Source organism: Balaenoptera physalus (assembly GCF_965194825.1).
Source record: "Balaenoptera physalus genome assembly, chromosome: 6".
Taxonomy (NCBI): Eukaryota; Metazoa; Chordata; class Mammalia; order Artiodactyla; family Balaenopteridae; genus Balaenoptera; species Balaenoptera physalus.
The window spans coordinates 136,031,008-136,050,913 of NC_138885.1; the positions used below are offsets into that span (position 1 = coordinate 136,031,008).

The 19,906-nt window shown below is 47.5% G+C and overlaps 1 protein-coding gene across 24 annotated transcripts in view; it reads left to right on the top strand.

Annotated features, from left to right (window-relative positions):
- Nucleotides 1-8,085: 8,085 nt before the first annotated feature.
- SCLY (selenocysteine lyase) overlaps nt 8,086-19,906 on the top strand; it is a 31,900-nt gene continuing 20,079 nt past the window's right edge. For 4 of the 24 annotated variants that reach the window (XR_014264737.1, XR_014264738.1, XR_014264739.1 and 1 more), the window contains exons 1-4: nt 8,086-8,280; nt 11,052-11,212; nt 12,816-12,936; nt 17,206-17,302. Coding sequence is in view for 19 of the 24 variants with exons in the window: in XM_082465282.1 (XP_082321408.1) it covers nt 8,192-8,280; nt 11,052-11,212; nt 12,816-12,936; nt 17,206-17,302 (468 nt within the window). In the remaining 5 variants the exon portion in view is untranslated. Of the gene's footprint in view, nt 8,281-9,931; nt 10,629-11,051; nt 11,213-12,071; nt 12,133-12,815; nt 12,937-12,956; nt 13,264-16,809; nt 16,908-17,201; nt 17,303-19,906 lie in introns of those variants that run through there. The other 20 variants (XM_082465266.1, XM_082465270.1, XM_082465269.1 and 17 more) reach the window with 17 other exon arrangements.

The window sequence follows — 19,906 nt, forward strand, 5'->3', positions numbered from 1 at the left end:
TCTGGTGCCCGAGTGAGGCCTGTTGGGCCCCCTCTCCGCCTGGCAGGGCTCACGCGTCTGTGTTGTACTTGTTGGCGCTGGATTCTCATTACCTCGGTGTCAGCCCTCACCTTCCGCACGACGCGTCGTTCCCAGGAGATGCGTGGTGCTTGATGGCCAAAGATTGTTTTGTCTCCTAAGCCAGTCGTTACCAAACAGCTCTTTTTAGAAATTTGTTCCAACCTCAGTACCCCTGTTCACCTGCGTCCTCTCTTCCCCCAACCAGGATGAGGTTGGGAGCCGTAGCTGGGGGCAGCGCTAGGGAGAAAGAGCCTTGATGCAGCCTATTCCGAAGCGTTTCAGCCTCAAGTTCGAGTCTGAGCAGAGAAAGCCTGTGTCCCGGGCGAGCACGGTGGCTGGGTGGAGCCGGTGTGGTCGCTGGTGTCTCGCCAGGCCGGTGACCGGGGTGTGACACGGACCGCAGTCTCTGCAGAAGGGCAGCAGCGCAGGAAGGCCCGGCCACAGCCGGCTGAGACCAAAGCAAACGTGGGCGGCCGCCTCACGTGCTGCCAGAGGGCTTCCTACAGCAGCCCGTCCTGTGCCACGTCTTCCCACGCATCCAGAAGCACCTGGGCCTGGCACACGGAGCCCCCTGTGGCTGGGCCTGTCCACCCTGCCAGCCGCTGTGCCGGGGACCCTGGCCTCAGAGCAGTGCTTGCCCACCTTGTGGTGAGGCCCGCTCTCCCCAGACTCTGAGCTTCCCTCCTGGGGCTCCTTTCAGGATTCAGTTCAGGTGGTGCCCCCCGTGAAGCCTGTCTCACAGGCGGATGGGCAGTTCCTGGAGTGTCCTCATCTCGCCCAGGCTTCCAGAAGCACCAAGGAAGTGGTCCACGCTTGCTCGCATATGTATTTCTGCCTGTCCCGGGCGTTGGTCAGCATCTGGAGCACAGGGCCTCACCTTAGTCATCCGGCAATAACTGAGCAGGTTCTTACGATGTGATGACTTAACATTGAGTAGATGTAGCAGGAGCTTAAAAGCACGAGTCCGCCAGAGGCAAGCCTGCTCGGGACAGGCCCCTGTCCGAGACGGGGCACGCCGGCAGGCCCAGACCACACGGGCCGGCAGGCCCAGGCCACACGGGCCAGCAGGCCACCTGCCCTTCAGCTGACAGACGCCATGTCTGAACTGCTTGCTTAGCTTGAGTAAACCGCTCCGTGGAAAATCCTGCAGAAAAAGAAGGAACAGTATCCAGCAGTCTCAGGATAAACATGACGCTGGGAATGAAGTGTAGGATTTAAAGAAACTTTTTCAGGGGAAAAGAAGTCCACATGTTTAGGAAAATGCAGTAAACAGCACCTTTGACCCGGAATCAAAAATTCATAAGGAGGCTACAGGCTAAGATGAAATGGCAACAGAATGAAACTATAACCATAATAATAAATGCACAACAGTACAGGGCAGGACCGATGCTGGGAAAACAGAGCAGTGACGTGGAGACAAACTTGATTAATTCTCCCAGAATGCAGACGAGGACAACAGAGACAAAAGCCGTCTGCAGACAGAGGACAACAGGACAGAGGGGACTCGTGCTTGCGGCTGAGATGCAGCCACAGGACTGGCTTAATCTCCTCTGTGTACCAGGAACAGGGACAAAGATGAACTAGGCATACTGTAAATTGCAATGTCACGATTAGTCATTCGTGAAATGCAAATCAAGACCACACCCACAAAGATGGCTAAAATTTTTTTTTAATGTTTTTTAATTAAAACAAAACAACCAGGCATCAAATGTTGCTGAGGATGCTGAGAAATTGGAATCCTCAGGTTAAATATGAAGTTACCATATTACCCGGCAATTCCACTCCTAATTATATAAGCAAGAGACCTGAAAATACATCTCCATGTGAAAACTTGCACATGAATGCTCAGAGCGGCGCCCTTTATAATAGTCACAAACTGGAGACAATCCAAATGCCCATCAAGTGATGAATGGAAAAGCGGAATGTGGTATAGCCAGGCAAAGGAATAGTAATCGTCAGCAAAAAGGAGTTACTGATACATGCTACAACCTGGACTGAAGCCTTGAAAACATTTTCCTAACTGAAAGAAGCTAGACACAAAGGCCACATGCTGTATGATTCCGTTTGTATGAAGCACCCAGAAAAGGCAAATCTATAGAGATAGAAAGTGGCTTGTTGATAGGGGTTGTGGTGAGGAGGAAGAGGGGACTGAATGCTAATGAATACGGTGTTTCTTTTTTGGGTGATGAAAATGTTGTGGAATTAGATGGTGATAGGTGCATAACCTTGTGAATACTAAGTTTTACACTTTAAAAGGGTGAAATTTATGGTATGTGAATTATATCTGTTTTTAAACATTATTGAGAAATTAAGATGGAAAACTAAAAAATGTTCAGTTACCCACAGGAAGGCAAGCAAAAAGAAATAGAGTTGAGAACCAGATGAAACAGATAGAAAGCAAATCATAAAATGGTAGATTTAAGATTTATTACCATTTAATAATGATATGTAAATGGTCTAATACACCCAAAGACGAAGACTTACAGAGTGGATTACTATAGTGTGGAGAGGTGTTACCATTGTGGAAAACTGGGTAAGGGACTCTGTATAATTCTTAAAACTGCATTAAACCTACAAGGATCTCAATAAATTTTTAAATTAAACTATATACCCAGCACCCTAGAAGGTATTGATAAAATTGACAATACCTAGTAATCAATACAAAATTTCAGTGTATGCAAAGAGGCAAGAAAACAAGAGCCACGGCTAGAGGGGAAAAATGTCGGAACAGACCCAGAAATGACAAATATGTTAAGAGACCAGAGCATTAAAACAGTTCCATAAGGTAGAGAAAAGATTATTCATGTTAAGTAAAGAGATGGAAAATATAAGACACAAAATAAGCTTCCTGAAGAAAAACACAAATGTGTGATGAAAAGTACACTGGATGGATGGGTTTAACAACAGATTACCTATTGATGAAGAGAAGATTCATGAACTTGAAGATATAGCAATTAAAAACAAAATGAAAAACAGCAGGTGGGATCTAGGAAAAAAACAACCCTCAGAACTTCAGTGAGCTCTGGGGAAACTTCATACAGCCCAATCAACTTGTAATTAGAGTTTCCCAAAGGAGCAGGGGAGAGAGAAAATTATTTGAAGATATAATTACTGACAAATTTCCAACTTGATAAACACTACAAACCCACGGATACCAGCCTCAAAGCACAATAACATGAAGAAAATTACATCAAATTACATTCTAAGTTGCTTAAAATCAGTGACAGAGCAAAAATATTAAAAGCAGTCAAGAAATAAAGACATAATTTATAAAGGGTGATCACACATTTCTTGTTGGAAACAATGCGAGCAAGAAAACAGCGGAGAAAAATCTTTATTGAAAGAAAAAACTCTAGGAAAAAAAGCTAGAATTCTATATCTAGGGAAGATATCAAAGATGAAGGCAAAATAAAGATTTTTCTCATATGTACAAAAGCTGAAAGTCATACCAGCAGACTAGCACTGCTAGAAACTTTGAACAAAGTCCTCAGGCAGAAGGAAATGATACCAAGTGGAAATATGGAACCACATCAGGGTTTGTCAACCACAGCACAATTGACGTTTGGGGCCAGATTTGGCCCCAAATTGGGCTATCCAGTGCATTGTAGGGTGGTTAGCGGCATATATGGCCTCTACTCGCTAGATCCCAGAAGCACCAACCCTCAGTTACAACAGCTAACGTTGTCTCTATACATTGTCAAATGTCCCCTGGTGGGAAAGTCACTCCCAGCTGAGAATCACTATTAGATGGATGTTTCTTTTCTTTCATAGTTTTCATCTCTTTATGCTTTTGAGCAATAATCTGAGAGAATTCCTATGCTCAGGCATTTAGTGCATTAATTCACTTTTTATGCCTATTCTATTCAGCCCATCTATTGATTTTTTTAAAATATTTATTTATGTATTTGGCTGCGTTGGGTCTTCATTGAGGCATGTGGGATGCTCCGTTGCGACGTGTGGGCTTCTCTCTAGTTGTGGCGTGCAGGTTTTCTCTTCTCTAGTTGTGGTGTGCAGGCTCCAGAGCGTGTGGACTCTGTAGTTTGTGGCACGTGGGCTCTCTCGTTGAGGCGCGTGGGCTCAGTAGTTGTGGCGCATAGGCTAAGTTGCCCCGCGGCACGTGGGATCTTAGTTCCCTGACCAGGGGTTGAACCCGCGTCCCCTGAATTGGAAGGTGGATTCTTTACCACTGGACCACCAGGGAAGTCCCTCTGTTGATTTTTTAAAAACAGACTTTATTTTTCAGAGTGGTTTTAGGTTCCCAGGAAAACTGAGCAGAACAGAGTTCCCGTATAACCCTGTCCCTATATGTCTAACCTCGTCTACTACCGACATCACACAAAGGTTAACATTTGTTACAACGAATGAACCTACATGGACACATCATTGTCACCCACATGCTACACTGGGGTTCACTCATGGTGTTGTACATGAGTTTTCACAACTGTATAATTACATCTATTATAGTATCATTCAAAATGGTTTCACTGCCCTAAAAATCCCCTATGCTCTACCTCTCCATCCTTCCCTTCCCCCCAATCCCTGGCAACTCTACTGTTTTTAAACCTCAATTATATTTTATTTACTTATTTATTTAATTTATTTATTTTTGCCTGTGTTGGGTCTTTGTTGCTGCATGTGGGCTTTCTCTAGTTGCGGCGAGCGGGGGCTACTCTTTGTTGCGGTGCACGGGCTTCTCATTACGGTGGCTCCTCTTGTTGAGGAGCACAGGCTCTAGGCACGCGGGCTCAGTAGTTGTGGCTCATGGGCTCTAGAGCACAGGCTCAGTAGTTGTGGCGCACGGGCTTAGTTGCTCCGTGGCATGTGGGATCTTCCCAGACCAGGGCTCGAACCCGTGTCCCCTGCATTGGCAGGCGGATTCTTAACCACTGCACCACCAGGGAAGCCCTAAACCTCGATTATTATAGTTTCTGTCTGATATGGTTTGTTTTTCTTAAACCCCAGAGTTATTTCAGCTTTTTTTAAAAATAAGCTTTATTTTTATTTATTTACTTATTTATTTTTGGCTGTGTTGGGTCTTCGTTGCTGTGCCTGGGCTTCCTCTAGTTGCGGTGCACGGGCTTCTCATTGTGGTGGCTTCTCTTGTTGTGGAGCACGGGCTCTAGGTGTGTGGGCTTCAGTAGTTGTGGCACGTGGGCTCAGTAGTTGTGGCTCGCGGGCTCTAGAGCGCAGGCTCAGTAGTTGTGGTGCTCGGGCTTAGTTGATCCACGGCATGTGGGATCTTCCCAGACCAGGGCTCGGGCCCGTGTCCCCTGCATTGGTAGGATTCTTAACCACTGAGCCACCAAGGAAGCCCTAAACCTCAATTATTGTAGTTTCTGTCCGATATGGGTTGTTTTTTTTTTTTACCTCACCACTCAGCATGCAGGATCTTAGTTCCCCAACCCGGCTTGAACCTGCGCCCCCTGCAGTGGAGGCGCAGGGTCTTAACCACTGGGCTGCCAGGGAAGTCCCGATATGTTTTTTTACTGTTGTTTGTTCTTGTTTTATGACTGCCTTTTTAAAAAAATAAGATATACCCCCTTATCTCCTTGTAGACCTTTCCTGTATTGAAGACACTCTGAGTGCTGTATGACTTTTTTCCCTTAGGTGTGAGTTCTGTTTGGTGCATTTACTACCTCATTTCCATGGAGATGGCATTCCTCAAATGTTTGGTCTTTATTGGGCACTGATTTCATAATTAAGACACCCTGTTAGGGCACCTGTTGCATCTGTTTGACCAGCCCGCTTGGAATCGTGGTGGCTGCTACCGCGTTTAGGAAGAGTGGAGGAGAGGCCACTGGTCCTCTGTGTGTGGGTATTGCCAGCCACGTGGGGCGCTGTCTTGTCTCTGACTTCACCACGACACTCACCATATCCACCTGGAAACACAAACCCTCTAACCGCTGCCTAACTGGTCCAAGGGGGGCTGGAGATGAATCAATCCCCTTGTCAGTGGTCCCTGGGCCCCTCCAGCTCCCATCCTTACGGCCTTCCATATAGACTTAGAGAATGAAACATGCCCCCTACCTTTGCTCTTAACCTCGTGCCCGCTCACTGACTCCAGGACTTTACCTCTTGTTTCTTTTATCTTCAGCTTCCTTGTTAGCTACCTCCCATCAGCTATAAACATGCTCAGTCTCTAAAACATTTCCCCTTCATCTTGTACCCCTTTTACCTCCTTCCTCCACCTTTTGAAGAGCTGACTGCCTTCTCCACCCTTTCTTGTCCTGTTCTTTCCTCAGCTCTGCATCATCCCTCCCCCACCACTGCTTTACTGAAATTCCTCTCGCTAAAACCATCAGTGTCTCCTGATTGTCTACTGAGTATCAGTAGACGCTTCAGATTTCCTCTCAGCTGCACTTACACTACCTTCTGTATTTTGACACTCTTCCTTCATTCCCTTTCCTTTCCTCCTCTTTTGACTGGCCTTGAGCTTCTGTGTATCTATTTGCTTCTTTTTTATTATTATTATTTTTTTAATTCGAAAGGGTATTTTTTAAAATTAATTTATTTATTTTGGCTGGGCTGGGTCTTCGTTGCTGCACGTGGGTTTTCTCTAGTTGCAGCGAGCAGGAGCTACTCTTCCTTGCAGTGCGAGGGCTTCTCATTGTGGTGGCCTCTTGTTGTTGCAGAGCACGGGCTCTAGGCGCCCGGGCTTCAGGAGTTGTGGCTCGCGGGCTCTAGAACGCAGGCTCAGTAGTTGTGGCGCATGGGCTTAGTTGCTCCGTGGCATGTGGGATCTTCCTGGACCAGGGCTCGAACCCGTGTCCCCTGCATTGGCAAGCGGATTCTTAACCATTGGGCCACCAGGGAAGCCCTCTATTTGCTTCTTAAATGTTGGTGTGTCCTTTGCTCCTGGCCACATTTGGCAAGGAATGAGCTCGGTTTGCAAGCAAGAATGAAAGGAAATGAGTCCAGAAATGTGCAGACTTGCAGAGGTGGAAAAAAACAACTTCTTCTGGACCCCAACAGGAGATAAAATTGAGCAAGTCTACAAACATCCAATTAGAATTCAATTTCTTGACAAAGCATTCCTGCATTCAAATTCTGGCTCCATTACTCCCCGTGTAAACTTGGGCAAGATGCTGACCTTTTCTGTACCTGACTTTCCTCATATATAAAGTGGGGATAAAGGCACCCACTTGATAAGGGTGTTATCAAGAGGAAACTAGTGAATACAAGAAAGGCGCTTGGAACAGTGCCTGACACATGCTCAGGGCTCAATTAAACTTAGAAATTGTTATTTTGCCAAAAGGGCAAGAGACGGTGGGTGGCTCCATTAGAATTCAAGCATCTGGATATTTGCCCTCTCTCACCGCTTTCGCAACTGACTTGTGTTACGGTTGGCAGGGTACACGAATGCTAGACATGTCCATTTGACTGCCTCTCAGACAAAGCAACAGGTCGGAAACTCAGCCCATCACCTTCCCCGCCCCGGGGCTCCTTCCTGTCCGGGTAGAGGGACTAACATCCTCCTCCCTCACCCTCCCGCGTGCCCCGCATTCAGCAGACCCCGTTCCCTAAATCTGTCCGGGATCCATCTTTCCTGCGTTTTGCGCCCGGGCTTGGTGTTCCTCATGTCTTGCCTTGGCTCCTGTAACAGCCTCCACTCCAGACCCCTCAGATCCACCCGCAGGAAATGAGCCCTAATTTAACCCAAAGTCACCCAAGCAGAGGGTCGGATCATGGTGGAGCCCCCCGGGACAGCGGTGACGCAGGGCGTGGCCCGCCGGCCTCGGAGGACCGGGTCTCCCGCTCCAGCCGGGCGGAAGCACGCGGACCCCTCGCTCCCCGGCCGCCCCCCAGTCCCACGCCGTACTCGCTCCCGGTGCCGCCTGGCCGCTCACCGTCCAGGGCCCGCCCTCCGCCGCCGGGACCACGCCCCCTTTGACGCGCCTTCAGCCCCGCCCCCAGCCCGTCACCTGACCGTGCGCAGCCGGGGCCCCGCCTCCCGGCGGAGCGCCACTGAAGCGCGAGGATTGGCTGGGAGTGCGCACCTCAGCCAATCCGGATTCGCTCCGGCCCTCGCGGCCCCGCCTCCTCCAGGTGGCGCTCCTAACAGTGACATGCTTTGCCGGTTGGGGCCGCGCTCCGGGCAGGCGGGCTGGAACCCGGCCGCGGTGGGGTCGGGATGGAGGCGGTCGGGCCGCGGAGCAGGGACGCGCGGGGGCGAGCGGCGAGTCAGCCTGGCAGCCGAGCAGAGAAGAACCCGCCGGAGAGGTGCGCTCCTTGAGCGGAAGGCAGGGGAAGCCGTCCAGGCGCCGCGTGGCGAGGTCTGAGGGTGGCGGCCGGCCGGTGGTCACTCCCCGAGGGAGGGGGCGGCCAGCTGGTGGTCACTCTCCAGGGGAGGGGTCCTTCCCGGAGAGGGGCCGCCAGCTGGCCGGTCTCTCGCGGGCATGAGGGTCCGCGCGGGGATGCAGCGCCGCCCGGCTGGTCCGCGCGGGAGGCCTAAAGCAGGGATGAGCGCTGGGAGGACGAGCGGATGCGAGGCGTGGCCTGCGAAGGGCTCCGGGGAGGTGACGCTTGGGCTAAAACCTGAGTGACATCCAGGGGTGAGCCGCACAAGTTCTGGGAGCGAGCGCGCGGGGAAGAGGAAACCGCAGCAAAGGCCCCGAGGGCAGGAACGAGCCCGCGGGGTCCAGGACAGCGAGAACTGCGGAGCGGAGGGGCTTGGGGCAGCTGTCCGCGAGCAGAGCCGCAGAGCCCAGGAAGGACTTGGGGCGTCCTGGAGGTTTGAGAGGGGAGTAACGTCATTTAATTATATTACAAATTACTACTTTATATTTTAAAGGAATCCTTCTGGCTGCTTTGTAGGGAGTAGGGGTTGCAGGAAGCAGGGAAGCCAGTTGGGAATCTTTTGTCATAATCGAGGAGGGAGAGGCGGTGTGGACCGCAGTGGTGGCAGGGGTGGCGGGAGAAGGGTTTGTACTGAGAATAAACCCGGCACTTGTTGATGCGTCCTCGGAGTAGGGGAGAGGTGAGGTTAAGAAGGATGCCCCGAGGCTGCTGGCCTGAGCACCTGGCAGAGTGGGGGTGAAGAGAGGGGGGCACTCCAGCCCACAGAGCTGTTCCAGCCTGCTGGGACCTTCCCCTGGGCGGGGGAAATGCATCTTTGTTTGTTTGTTTGTGAGTCTTCGCCCTCAATCCAGGAATTTGTTAAATACTTCCTGGGTAGGAGGGGTAATCCTCTCTGCCTGAGTACGAGGAACGGGTGTGTGTCTTTAAAATTTGGGTCCAGGCCTAAATCTGCCATGTCTTTCGTTAGGTTTCATTTGCTTGGAACTGAGAAAAGGGAGCTGGGAAAATGTACTGAGTGGAGAAGAGATTCATGATGCCTTTTTCTTTTTGGTTATGAACCTAATAAAGTTTAGCTTTCCCATGCAATATTGATAGCACTTTAAAGAAGTAGCAAATAATGGGGCAGAGTAATCTGTGAACTGTTCTGAAATTCAAGCTTTGAATTAGCTCAGCCAAGCAGGAGATTGAAGAGCTGTGGTCACTAGTAGTTCGAGGAATTTTGGAATACTTATCATTGGAAGTGAGAGCAGAGTTAGGGGCACATGCAGGTTTAAGACTCAACAGGACCCAGGGATTCCTAATACCTGGGTGGCCAAGGATGGCTGCTCAGACTTCCCAAGCCCCAAAGCCTTGTGCTTGGGCATCTTAGAGACAAGATGCTGCATTAAAACACTCCATGGGGGGACTTCCCTGGTGGTCCAGTGGTTAAGAGTCCCCACTTCCATTTCAGGGGCCACGAGTTTGATCCCTGGTCGGGGAACTAAGATCCCACATGCTGCAAGGCGCGGCCAAAAAAAAAAACACTCCATGGGTTAAAGAACCTGTGTTTTAACAGCCACCATTGGTAACTGTGTTTGAATTTTTATGTGGATTGGTTTAAATGCTATTGCTGATTTTAAAGTCAGGTAAAATAATTAATGGTATCTGGCAGGATTGCCTACTATTACATATTCACGAAAGTTTCTGAAAGTTTTTGATACTGGTAAAAAGATATATGGATAAATTTCACTTAGGGATCTTTCAGGGTCTGTCATTTTCTGTGACATTTGTCACCTTATAAATCAAGCCCCTACTCTGTGCCAGCCGTTGTCCTCAGTGTTGGCGACAGAGCTGGGAGGAAAACGGGAGCTTGTGGAGCTGCTGTTCTGTTACTTTCTGTTGAGATAGAGAATAAACAAGGAGCAAATCTAGTGTGTTAGATGATGGAGTGCCTTGGAGAAACGGGGTGCCAGGGGGCACAGCCCTGGGGAGGAGGGCATGGGTGGCTGCAACTTTATTTAGAGCCCAGGTTGCCTCACAAGAAGGTCAAGTTGGAGCAAAGACCTAAAAAGTAAGGTAGGGGTGTCAGTGTGGTCATTCTAGGCAAAGAAAACGGAAAGTGCAAAGGGAGGAGAAGCAAGCCTGCACATGCCCCCCAGCCCGCAGAGGAGACTGCATGCAGCTCAGGGGAAGCAGAGGGGGGAGAGGGGAGCAGTGGGCACCTAGATCACCCGAGCCTCACGGCCACCGCAGACACTGCAGGGAAACAGAGGAAAACTACTGGTGAAGTGGTGAGGTTGAAAAACCAGGGAAAAAGCCCTGGGGAATGTGCGGCTCCCTGGGACTGCAAGGTTCCCCTGCTTCCCTCAGGAGGAAGGTGGGAGTCGGGTAGGTAGCCCAGGCCCAGCGGACCACCCCTCCTACCAAGCGGTGGAAAGAAGTTTTGAAAGTCCAAAGGGACAATTTCCTAACAGTGATAAAGGAAACTAGCAAATACTATTGATAGATGGTTGGAAAACACGTGTACATTTTCCATAAGTAATGAAGATGTGGAGACTTCTGAGTGCAGCTTGTAGAATCTGGTACATGTAAATGCAGAGAAGCACCCCGACCTTGACATTATTTGCTCCTGTTGATATGATAGACAGGGTGCAGCTGTGTTTCTGGATTTCACCGTCTTTTCCCTAATAGGCACGTCTTTATTTTCTCTCCAGCAGGAAAGTGTATATGGACTATAATGCAACCACTCCGCTGGAGCCAGAGGTCATCCGGGCCATGACTGAAGCCATGCAGGAAGCCTGGGGAAATCCCAGCAGCCCTTACCCGGCAGGTAATTCTAGGAGACACACACAGATCAGAGATGTGGGGGGCAGCGGTACTCTTAGAGAAATTGTATACCACATGGGATGACTCGGTTTTGAATGGATTGTCTGTTAATTGCAAATCTTTAGCTGTAATTTTGGGTAGTTTTTTCCTGAGAAGTCCAAATTTGAGCCTTGTTGATACCATAATCTTTCATCTTTAACATACTCTCCTATCCTCCTTTCCCAGATGAAAAAGCTGTCTTATTAAGAGTTGTTTGTAGTGACAGTACCTATTAAAACCCTGTCACGTAACTGTCTCAGTCGACCGTTACAAAATTTGCAAAATAGATCTTTTACCACATCAGGATCCCATAGAATCCTGGTCTCCTTTTTTTAAAAATAAAAATTACTTTCAAATCCTTTAGTTATAAATATCCTTACATGTTTCTCGTTTATTCTTGTTTTAATGTAGAATTCTTAATTCTTAATTCTTAATTCTTGTTTTAATGTAGAATTCTTAATTCTTAATTCTTTTCCAAGACCTCCAATGTTAAATTGGAGGTCTTGGAAAAGAATTTGCTTCAGATCAGGAGTTACATGGCAGAGTCACGTTGTGTCTTTCAGACAGCGAGCTGAAGCTGTGTCTTCTTATTTAATGCTTTATCAGGGATAATGAACATAAACTATCTTAACTGTGGATCACGATGAACTAAAATAACTTTCAGACTACTGCCACGCCCTAGGATTTAGCAATACCTGTGTACAAATTTATAGGCTTTTGTGGGTTCTCATGTTGGTTTGCTTATTAAAAGCTTCACAACTTGATAACTAAAAGCTTTTGCAAAATCGGATACTAGTCATTCATTAACTTTGTTTGTTGGTTTATATTATACATGTATTCTGGCTAATCTTCTGGACATTGCCTTGTAGCTAATCATTCCTCTAGTGAAACTGAAGTTTCTGACGCATAAAACTGGAGAATCCAGAAACAGTTAAGTGCTAATAAAAAGCATTTATCATGAAGAAATTTAGGAATAACCCTCAGGGAGAAATAACCCTTCTAGACCTGATGAAGCCTGTCTGTGGATTGCATGTTGCCTTGACAGCCTTTGTTTCCACAAATTAAGAACCATAACTAAAAATGCATTGCAATAATTCTCTGTTGACACTCAGGTAGAAATGGAAAAGAAAAAAAAAAAAAAGGAAAGAAAGAAAAAATCACCTGTATGATAGAATGGTTTAATTATTTTCACAATATTATGATTTAATAATGAAAATAATTCCTTGGAGGGTAATCTGTTTTAAGGCAAATATTAAGGAGGTATGGGAAGAGTTTAGAAACCCAAGATGTTTTTTACTACCTCGCTTATAACCTCCGTGTCCATCAGTCGAGGATGGACCACATAAAGTATGCAGAAGCCCTGGCGAGAGTTCTGGTCCCCCTTAAAGCAATGGTGTGGACTATATTGATGACCTAGGAGGAGAGTTGCAGCATTTGGCCCAAGTGGAAAATGCACGTTATAAATGTGCAGTGTGATTGATTTCCCCTGCCCACTACCCAAGAAAAGATTATGTAGAGCAAGTATGGAAAATGTATAGTTTTGCCGTGAGAGACAGAAACCCCCAAATAACTGTAGATTAAACAGCTTGAAATTTATTTCTCTCACCGTCCAGGGCCCATGTGGCTGCTCAGCCACTACCAGAGACCCAGCTCCTTCTATCTTAAAGCTTTTTCCATCTTCAGCATGCACCTGCCCCTTGTGGTCAAGATGGCTCCTGCAGTTCAAGCCATCACGTAAGCAGTCCGGCCTGTGGGACAGAGAGAAAGAGGACGAGAAAGGGCTGCCTGAGTCCTTCAAAGACATTTCTGGAAGTTGCAAGTACCACTCTGGCCTGTAACCCATTGCCAGAGGTTGGTCCCATGGCCACGCGTTGGCATTTTAGTTGCAGTGGAAATTGGGAAATGAGGTCTAAATTCTTAATTCATCTAAGAATTTCTTCATTTAAATGTGGCCTTAATTAAGATGTGTTCCAGCTGTAAATGTCTCCATGGTAGGGGGGAGAGTGGCAGCAAGGGCAGCCCCAGCACAGACGGGCTGCCCACCAGATGCTCCCGCCACAGGTATCTTGGAGTAGCAGGATTGCAGGAGGTTTTGAGTATTTTCTTTTTGTGTCGTGGTATTTAATTCTTCTACAATCAGCATGCCTAGTGTAATGAGAAGAAAACTTTACTAAAGCCAAGCTTTTGTCTCTTCAAAACTCTGTTTCTTAGCTGACACGGCAGTACGCACACTGTGCTATGACGTTCCCCGGCTCACCCCCCAGCGCCTGTGGGTGCCTCTGGCTGTGGAAATGCGGGGAGGGTGCCACTGTGGGCACAGTGAGTTAGGTTGACGGCGCTCTGGCACGCACCCACTTCTGTCATTAGTGAGGACCTGCATGGTGGGTGGGCATCAGGACTCAGGTTCGCAGCCGAGGGCGTCCGCTCTCAGAGTGGGCCAGCGGCCTGCAGCATCTCGGGCTGGTCCCCAGCTGGAACCCAGCTCTCCTAGCCCTGGGTTCTGGGGTTTTCCCACCATCACCCTCCTGCTGCAGTCAGGGATTCCCTAGGGCCTTTTCCCCGGGTGTCTTCTGACGCACTCAAGGGCAGCCCTCCCTCAGGAGGGAGGGTCTGGGGCTCACCTTCGAGGGCTCCAGTCCTTCCCTGTGAGCCCTCCACTCAGCTGGCCTGGAGGGCGCTTACTCTGTGCCTGGTGGGTGGAGCAGCCAACAGACAAAGGTCCTGCTCTTGTGAGGGGGCAGCGGGCAGCGGGCAGTTAGCAGATACAAGTGTGCGAGGTGGACAAAGCCCTGTGGGGAGCGGTAAAGCCGGATAGAGGGCAGACAGTTCCGCGGGAGGGGTCCCGCTTTGCGGAGGGTGATCCTAATCTCGGATGACATACGTCTGCAGACAGGAGGAGGGGACACCTGGGAGGCACTGCAGGCAGAGGGTTGCGGGTGACAGCAGGGGGCTCGGGGCTCCAAGGGGTTTGGGGGCAGTGCCACGCTGGGCTGTGGAGGCCACTGTGAGGTGAGGGCCGGCTCTCGTGGGCCCGGGGTGGAGTGCGTCTGGAGGGCCTGAGCAGAGGGTGACATAACTGAGGTCACTCACGAGGCCCCACACTCTGAAAATGTATTAAGGACCCCAAAGAGCCTCTACTTACGCATGCTTTGTGTGTAGATATTTGCCATATCAGAACTTAACGCTAAAAAACTTTAAATAGATACGTATCTATTCATTAAAAGTAACAATAATAAATCCATTACATGTCAACTTTTTTTTTATGAAAAAGAAACTATCTTTTCCAAAACAGAACAAATTTAGTGAGAAGAATGGCACTGTTGAACATGTTTGAAAATCTTCAAGGTCTGGATAAATAGAAGACGTTTGGGTCCCATACCTGGCTCTGTATCCAGTCCATTGCAGTATTCACATCACGTAGCCTCTGGAGGGCTTCCTTATATGCTTGCGAGAAAATGAGTGTAAAAAAGGCAAATGATGTCTCAGTATTATTATGAAAATAGTTTTGACTTTGTGGACCCCCAGAGTTCCCCAGAACACACTTTGAACACAGGTGATTTAACCAATATTGGTTGAGTACCTACTGTGTGCCGAGCATTGTTCCCGGTGAGGGAAAAGCACAGAGCACAAAGAATGTTTGGGTTTTCAAGGCATTACTTTGGCCGCTTTGTGGAGAATGGACCACAGTGGGGTCCGTGGAGTTGAGGTCATGCCAGGGGAATATCCCAGCAGTGGCCTTGACTCAGCTGGTGGCTGGGGCAGGGGGAGGTGGGGTTGGATTCTGGATATTTTTGATGGCAGATCCTACAGGATTTGATAATGGATTGGGTGATGGGGTAGGAGAAAGACAGGAGCTTTCACCCTGGTCCCCTGGAAGGACTGAGTTGCCATTTACTTACTGAGAAAGGAAAGGCTGGGAGCCTTTGAGAAAGGAGCCAGTTTGGGGGGAGGGAGGCAGGCATTCAGCTTTTTTTGTTTGTTTGTTTGTTTCTGTTTTTAAATTTATTATTTATTTATTTATTTATTTATGGCTGCGTTGGGTCTTCATTGCTGCGCACAGGCTTCCTCTAGTTGCGGCGAGCGGGGGCTACTCTTCGTTGCGGTGCGCGGGCTTCTCATTGCTGTGGCTTCTCTTGTTGCAGAGCACGGGCTCAAGGCGCACGGGCATGTGGGCTCAGTAGTTGTGGCTCGCGGGCTCTAGAGCGCAGGCTCAGTAGTTGTGGTGCACGGGCTTAGTTGCTCTGTGACATGTGGGATCTTCCCGGACCAGGGATCAAACCCGTGTCCCCTGCCTTGGCAGGCGGATTCTTAACCACTGCACCACCTGGGAAGTCCCCGGACATTCAGCTTTGAATGTGTGTAGTTTCAGATGCCTGTTGGACATCCAGGTGGGGTGAGTGGCGTCCAGAACAAGGTCTGGGTTGGAATTTTGGGCGTATGTTGATGTACACGTTGTGGACATAACCTTCTTTTTTCTTGGGTAAACACTATTTACCATAAACACCTAGGAGCAGAACAGCGGGGTCAGATGGGAGGTGTAAGTTTGACTTCCTAAGGAACTGCTGTGCTCTCTCCAATGTGCTTGTACCAGTTTCTGTTCCCACTGATGTGAATGAGAGTTGCATTTTCTCCACATCCTCCTGACCACTTGGACTGGCCAGTCTTTTCATTTTAGCCGTTCCAATAGGTACATCACGGTGGTGAGGTAGCCCCACGAATCCTTATGTAGAAGGGTCTCCAAGACTTGTCGATAAGTGGAAAGGGAAGTTTTTGCAAACCAATTTGTAAATTATGAAACCCATTTTTGAAAAGGAAAAAGAAAACCCTGTGAAATGCATCTATGAAGGTCTACAGGCGCATTGAAACAGGCTCCGGGGGCCACACGCCACATGGGCCACCCGATTGTCCTGGGAAGGGCAGTGGGGCATGGGCAGGGGACCTGCTGCTGTGGGATCAGCCCAGCAGCTCCTCAGAGGGGGCTTCTCAGCAGAATCCTGGAGGAGGAGTGGGCCGTGAGCTGGTGGACGGGGTTTGCGCGGCACTCAGGAGGAGCTAACAGGGGTCCTGCCCAAACTGATTGACATTTACTGCAGTCTTTCCAAGTATCACTAATTGAAAGGACTGGGTTTCCTAAACACCCCAGACCTTCATTGCTTGTAATTAAAACCTACGCAATAGTCTTAAGGAGTGTGTGGATTACTTTGTATATTTATTTTTACCACATCTTTTTACATTTCTATCTTTATGTTTTATTATTTATATGTTTATTTTAGTGGTACCTGCTCAAAAAATTTTTTTTATAAATAGGACTGAATAGTCAAAAAAGTTTGGAGACTACTGGTCTACAGACTAAAAATGGTCATCAAAATTTTCAGAATTCCCATCCCAGAGCCTTTCTTTCTCTGCCACATGAAGTTTGGTTCCTGTTTTCCTGCTCTCCAGTGAAACTGGGAATAGCTGGGCTCCTAGCAGCTGTTTGAAAGCAAATGTGTCCCTGAGGCGGTGACCTTTCTAGTTACCTAGGGGACCGGCAGTATGACATATGGCATTGGGCTTTGTGTCGAGGAGTCACAAGTTCTATTTTTGCTTATTTTTGTTGTTTTGCAGCGTGATCTTAAGCAAATTATTCCATCCTTTCATTCTCCTGTCTTGACGGATGGGAAGCCAGGCAGATGGCCACAGCTTCCCCTCTCCCGTAGCATCCGGTAAGAAGAAAACCGTGTCTCAGGGAATTGTAGGGTTCCCAGGCATCCTCCCATATTTGTTTCTGGCTCTTACTAAGTTACTGAAATCTCAGTAGTTTTCACTGATTTGCTGACATCTTACAGCTGCCCCTTTGCCAAGTGATTTCTGGTCGTAGCTCACGTTAGCGGAGCACGTTTTGTCTTAGAACTACCCACTCAGATCCCTCGCTCCTTCATGTCTGGTTGTTCTTTTAAACATGTGTTGATTGGACTTGCTGAAGCACAGTTAATGAATTTCCACTTTGGTCCCTCAAGGTAGGAAGGCCAAGGAGATTATCAATGCAGCTCGGGAAAACCTTGCCAAGATGATAGGTGGGAGACCTCAAGACATGATCTTCACTTCCGGGGGCACAGAGGTAAACAGTCTCAACAGTCTCATGTTCTTTTAGCTGTAAGTTATTTTTTTTAAAAAGTAGAAGGTGGCTCCCTCTTGGTATTATTGATTTTTAGAGAAAGAGTAATGCTTTGCCCTTGATATAGTTAGCCAACATTTATCTTGTAAGTGAATTCCAGGGGGCTGATAGGATATTTGTTGCATAACGTATAAATTAATTTGCTTTGCATCGCTATTTCAATAAAGAGAGTTTTCCCTTCATTTTGCCCTGTAATCATTCCTTTGAATCCCACTAAGTTGCTTACCTTATTAAGAGTGTGAGGTTTCCGGTCAGAATGGCCATCATCAAAACATCTACAAATAATAAATGCGGAGAGGGGGTGTGGAGAAAAGAGGACCCTTCTACATTGTTGGTAGGAATGTAAATTGGTGCAGCCACTATGGAGAATAGTATGGAGGTTCCTTAAAAAACGAAAAATAGAACTACCATATGACCCAGCAATCCCACTCCTGGGCATACATCTGGAAAAGACAAAAACTCTAATTTGAAAAGATACATGCACCCCAATGTTGATAGCAGCACTATTTACAATAGCCAAGACATGGGAACAACCTGAATGTCCATGGACAGATGAATGGATTAAGATGTGGTATATATATATGCAATGGAATACTACTCAGCCATAAAAAAAGAATGAAATAATGCCATTTGCAGCAACATGGATGGACCTAGAGATTATCATATTGAGTGAAGTAAGTCAGACAGAGAAAGCCAAATATAATGTGATATCACTTGTATGTGGAATCTTAAAAAAATGATATAAATGAACTTATTTACAAAACAAATAGACTCACAGACATAGAAAACAAATTTAGGGTTATCAAAGGCGAAGCGGGGGAGAGATAAATTAGGAGTTTGGGATTAACAGATACACACTACTTTATATAAAATAGACAACCAACAAGGACCTATTGTATAGCACAGGTAACTATATTCAGTATCTGGTAATAATCTGTAATGGAAGAGAATCTGAAAAAGAACATATATATAATGGAATCACTTTGCTGTACACCTGAAACTAACACAACATTGTAAATCAACTATACTTCAGTTAAAAGAAAAAAAAAGTTTCAGGTTTGACCCGATTTCGAAGATACTTCTTTTTAAATTGATAGAAGATACTCAGTGGCAGTGTGATGATGTCAAGGTCTCTACTCAATTAGTAATTCTCGCCATCTCATTTCCTTATTGGAGAAGAAGGTCATCCACGGGTGATGTGACTATCCACATAGAAAACCAAGAGAATCTGCAGCTAGATTATTAGAGTTAGTAAGTAAATTCAGCAAAGTTATTAGATAAAAAAATCAATTGTATTTTTATGTACCAGCAACAAACAGGTATTTACCAGAGCACCAAAAAATATCAAATACTTAGGAAATAAATCTAGTAAAAAAGCTTTTGTAAGACACCCGCACACACACGTTGGGAAAGGAATAGAAACATTACTGAGAGCCTTCAAAGAAGTTCTAAATAAATGCAGCATATACCATGTTCACAGATGGGAAGACTCAGTACGATAAATATGTCAGCTCTTTCCAGATTGATCTGTAGAGTCAAAGCAACTTCAGTGAAAATTCTGACTCTCTTTTGATGGAATCTCGCAAACTAATTTATATGGAAATACACAATGCCAAGAATAGCCAAATCTTCTTCAAGATTAAGAACACAGTGAATTGTTCTACTAATTAAGGCAGACGGTCTTAGGGCAAGGAGAGACACGAGGCCCGAAACAGGGCCATACCTGGATGGGTCCTTGTCACGTGACAAGGCCTGGCCTTTGTGATGTTGAAGAGATGGATTTCTTAGATAAAATACAGGAAACTTTAATCATAAAAGAAAAGGTCGATAAATTCTACCACCACCACCACCACTAAACAATTTGTAGTTCATCAGAGAACATTGAAGGAAATCAGAAGACCGGCCTGACAGTGGGCGAAGACGGTTGCAGCACGTAACTGAGAGACGACTAGCATCCAGGATGTAACGGCAGACAGCCCGGTAGAAAAATGGGCGAGAAAAGTGAATATGCACTTCACAGAGAAACCCATGTGGTTTCTACGTGGGAGAAGGTACTCAGCCTCATGAGTGATCAGAATACAAAGGTAAACAACAACATGGGTTGCCTCTGCCCACCCGTCAGGATGGTGACAAGAAGTCCAACGACAGGAAGTATTGACAAAGGATGTACAGCAGCGAGCACGCACGGCGCTGGCAGGAGCGTAAGGAAGGTGGGTTGGCATCACCTGTGAAGTGGAGGCCATGCCACCCTATCAGCCAGCAGCTCCCCTCAGGTACGTACCGTAGAAGAATGGGGCATGTGGGCAGCAGGGGCAAGCAGGACTGTCCGTGGTAGCGTTCATGACAGCCAGAGACTGGGGACAACTCAGATGTCCCTCCCAATAGCATGGACCGATATTCACACCTCTGATGCCGTCCCGGGTGGAAGGGTACCACACAGTCCCCTGCAGCAGCGCGGAGAGATTGTGAGTGTGGAGCGCAGGGCGTCAGCCAGAGGCTATGCTGGGCCGGGCCGGGACGAGCCAAGCTGACCAGAGGGGAGGGGAG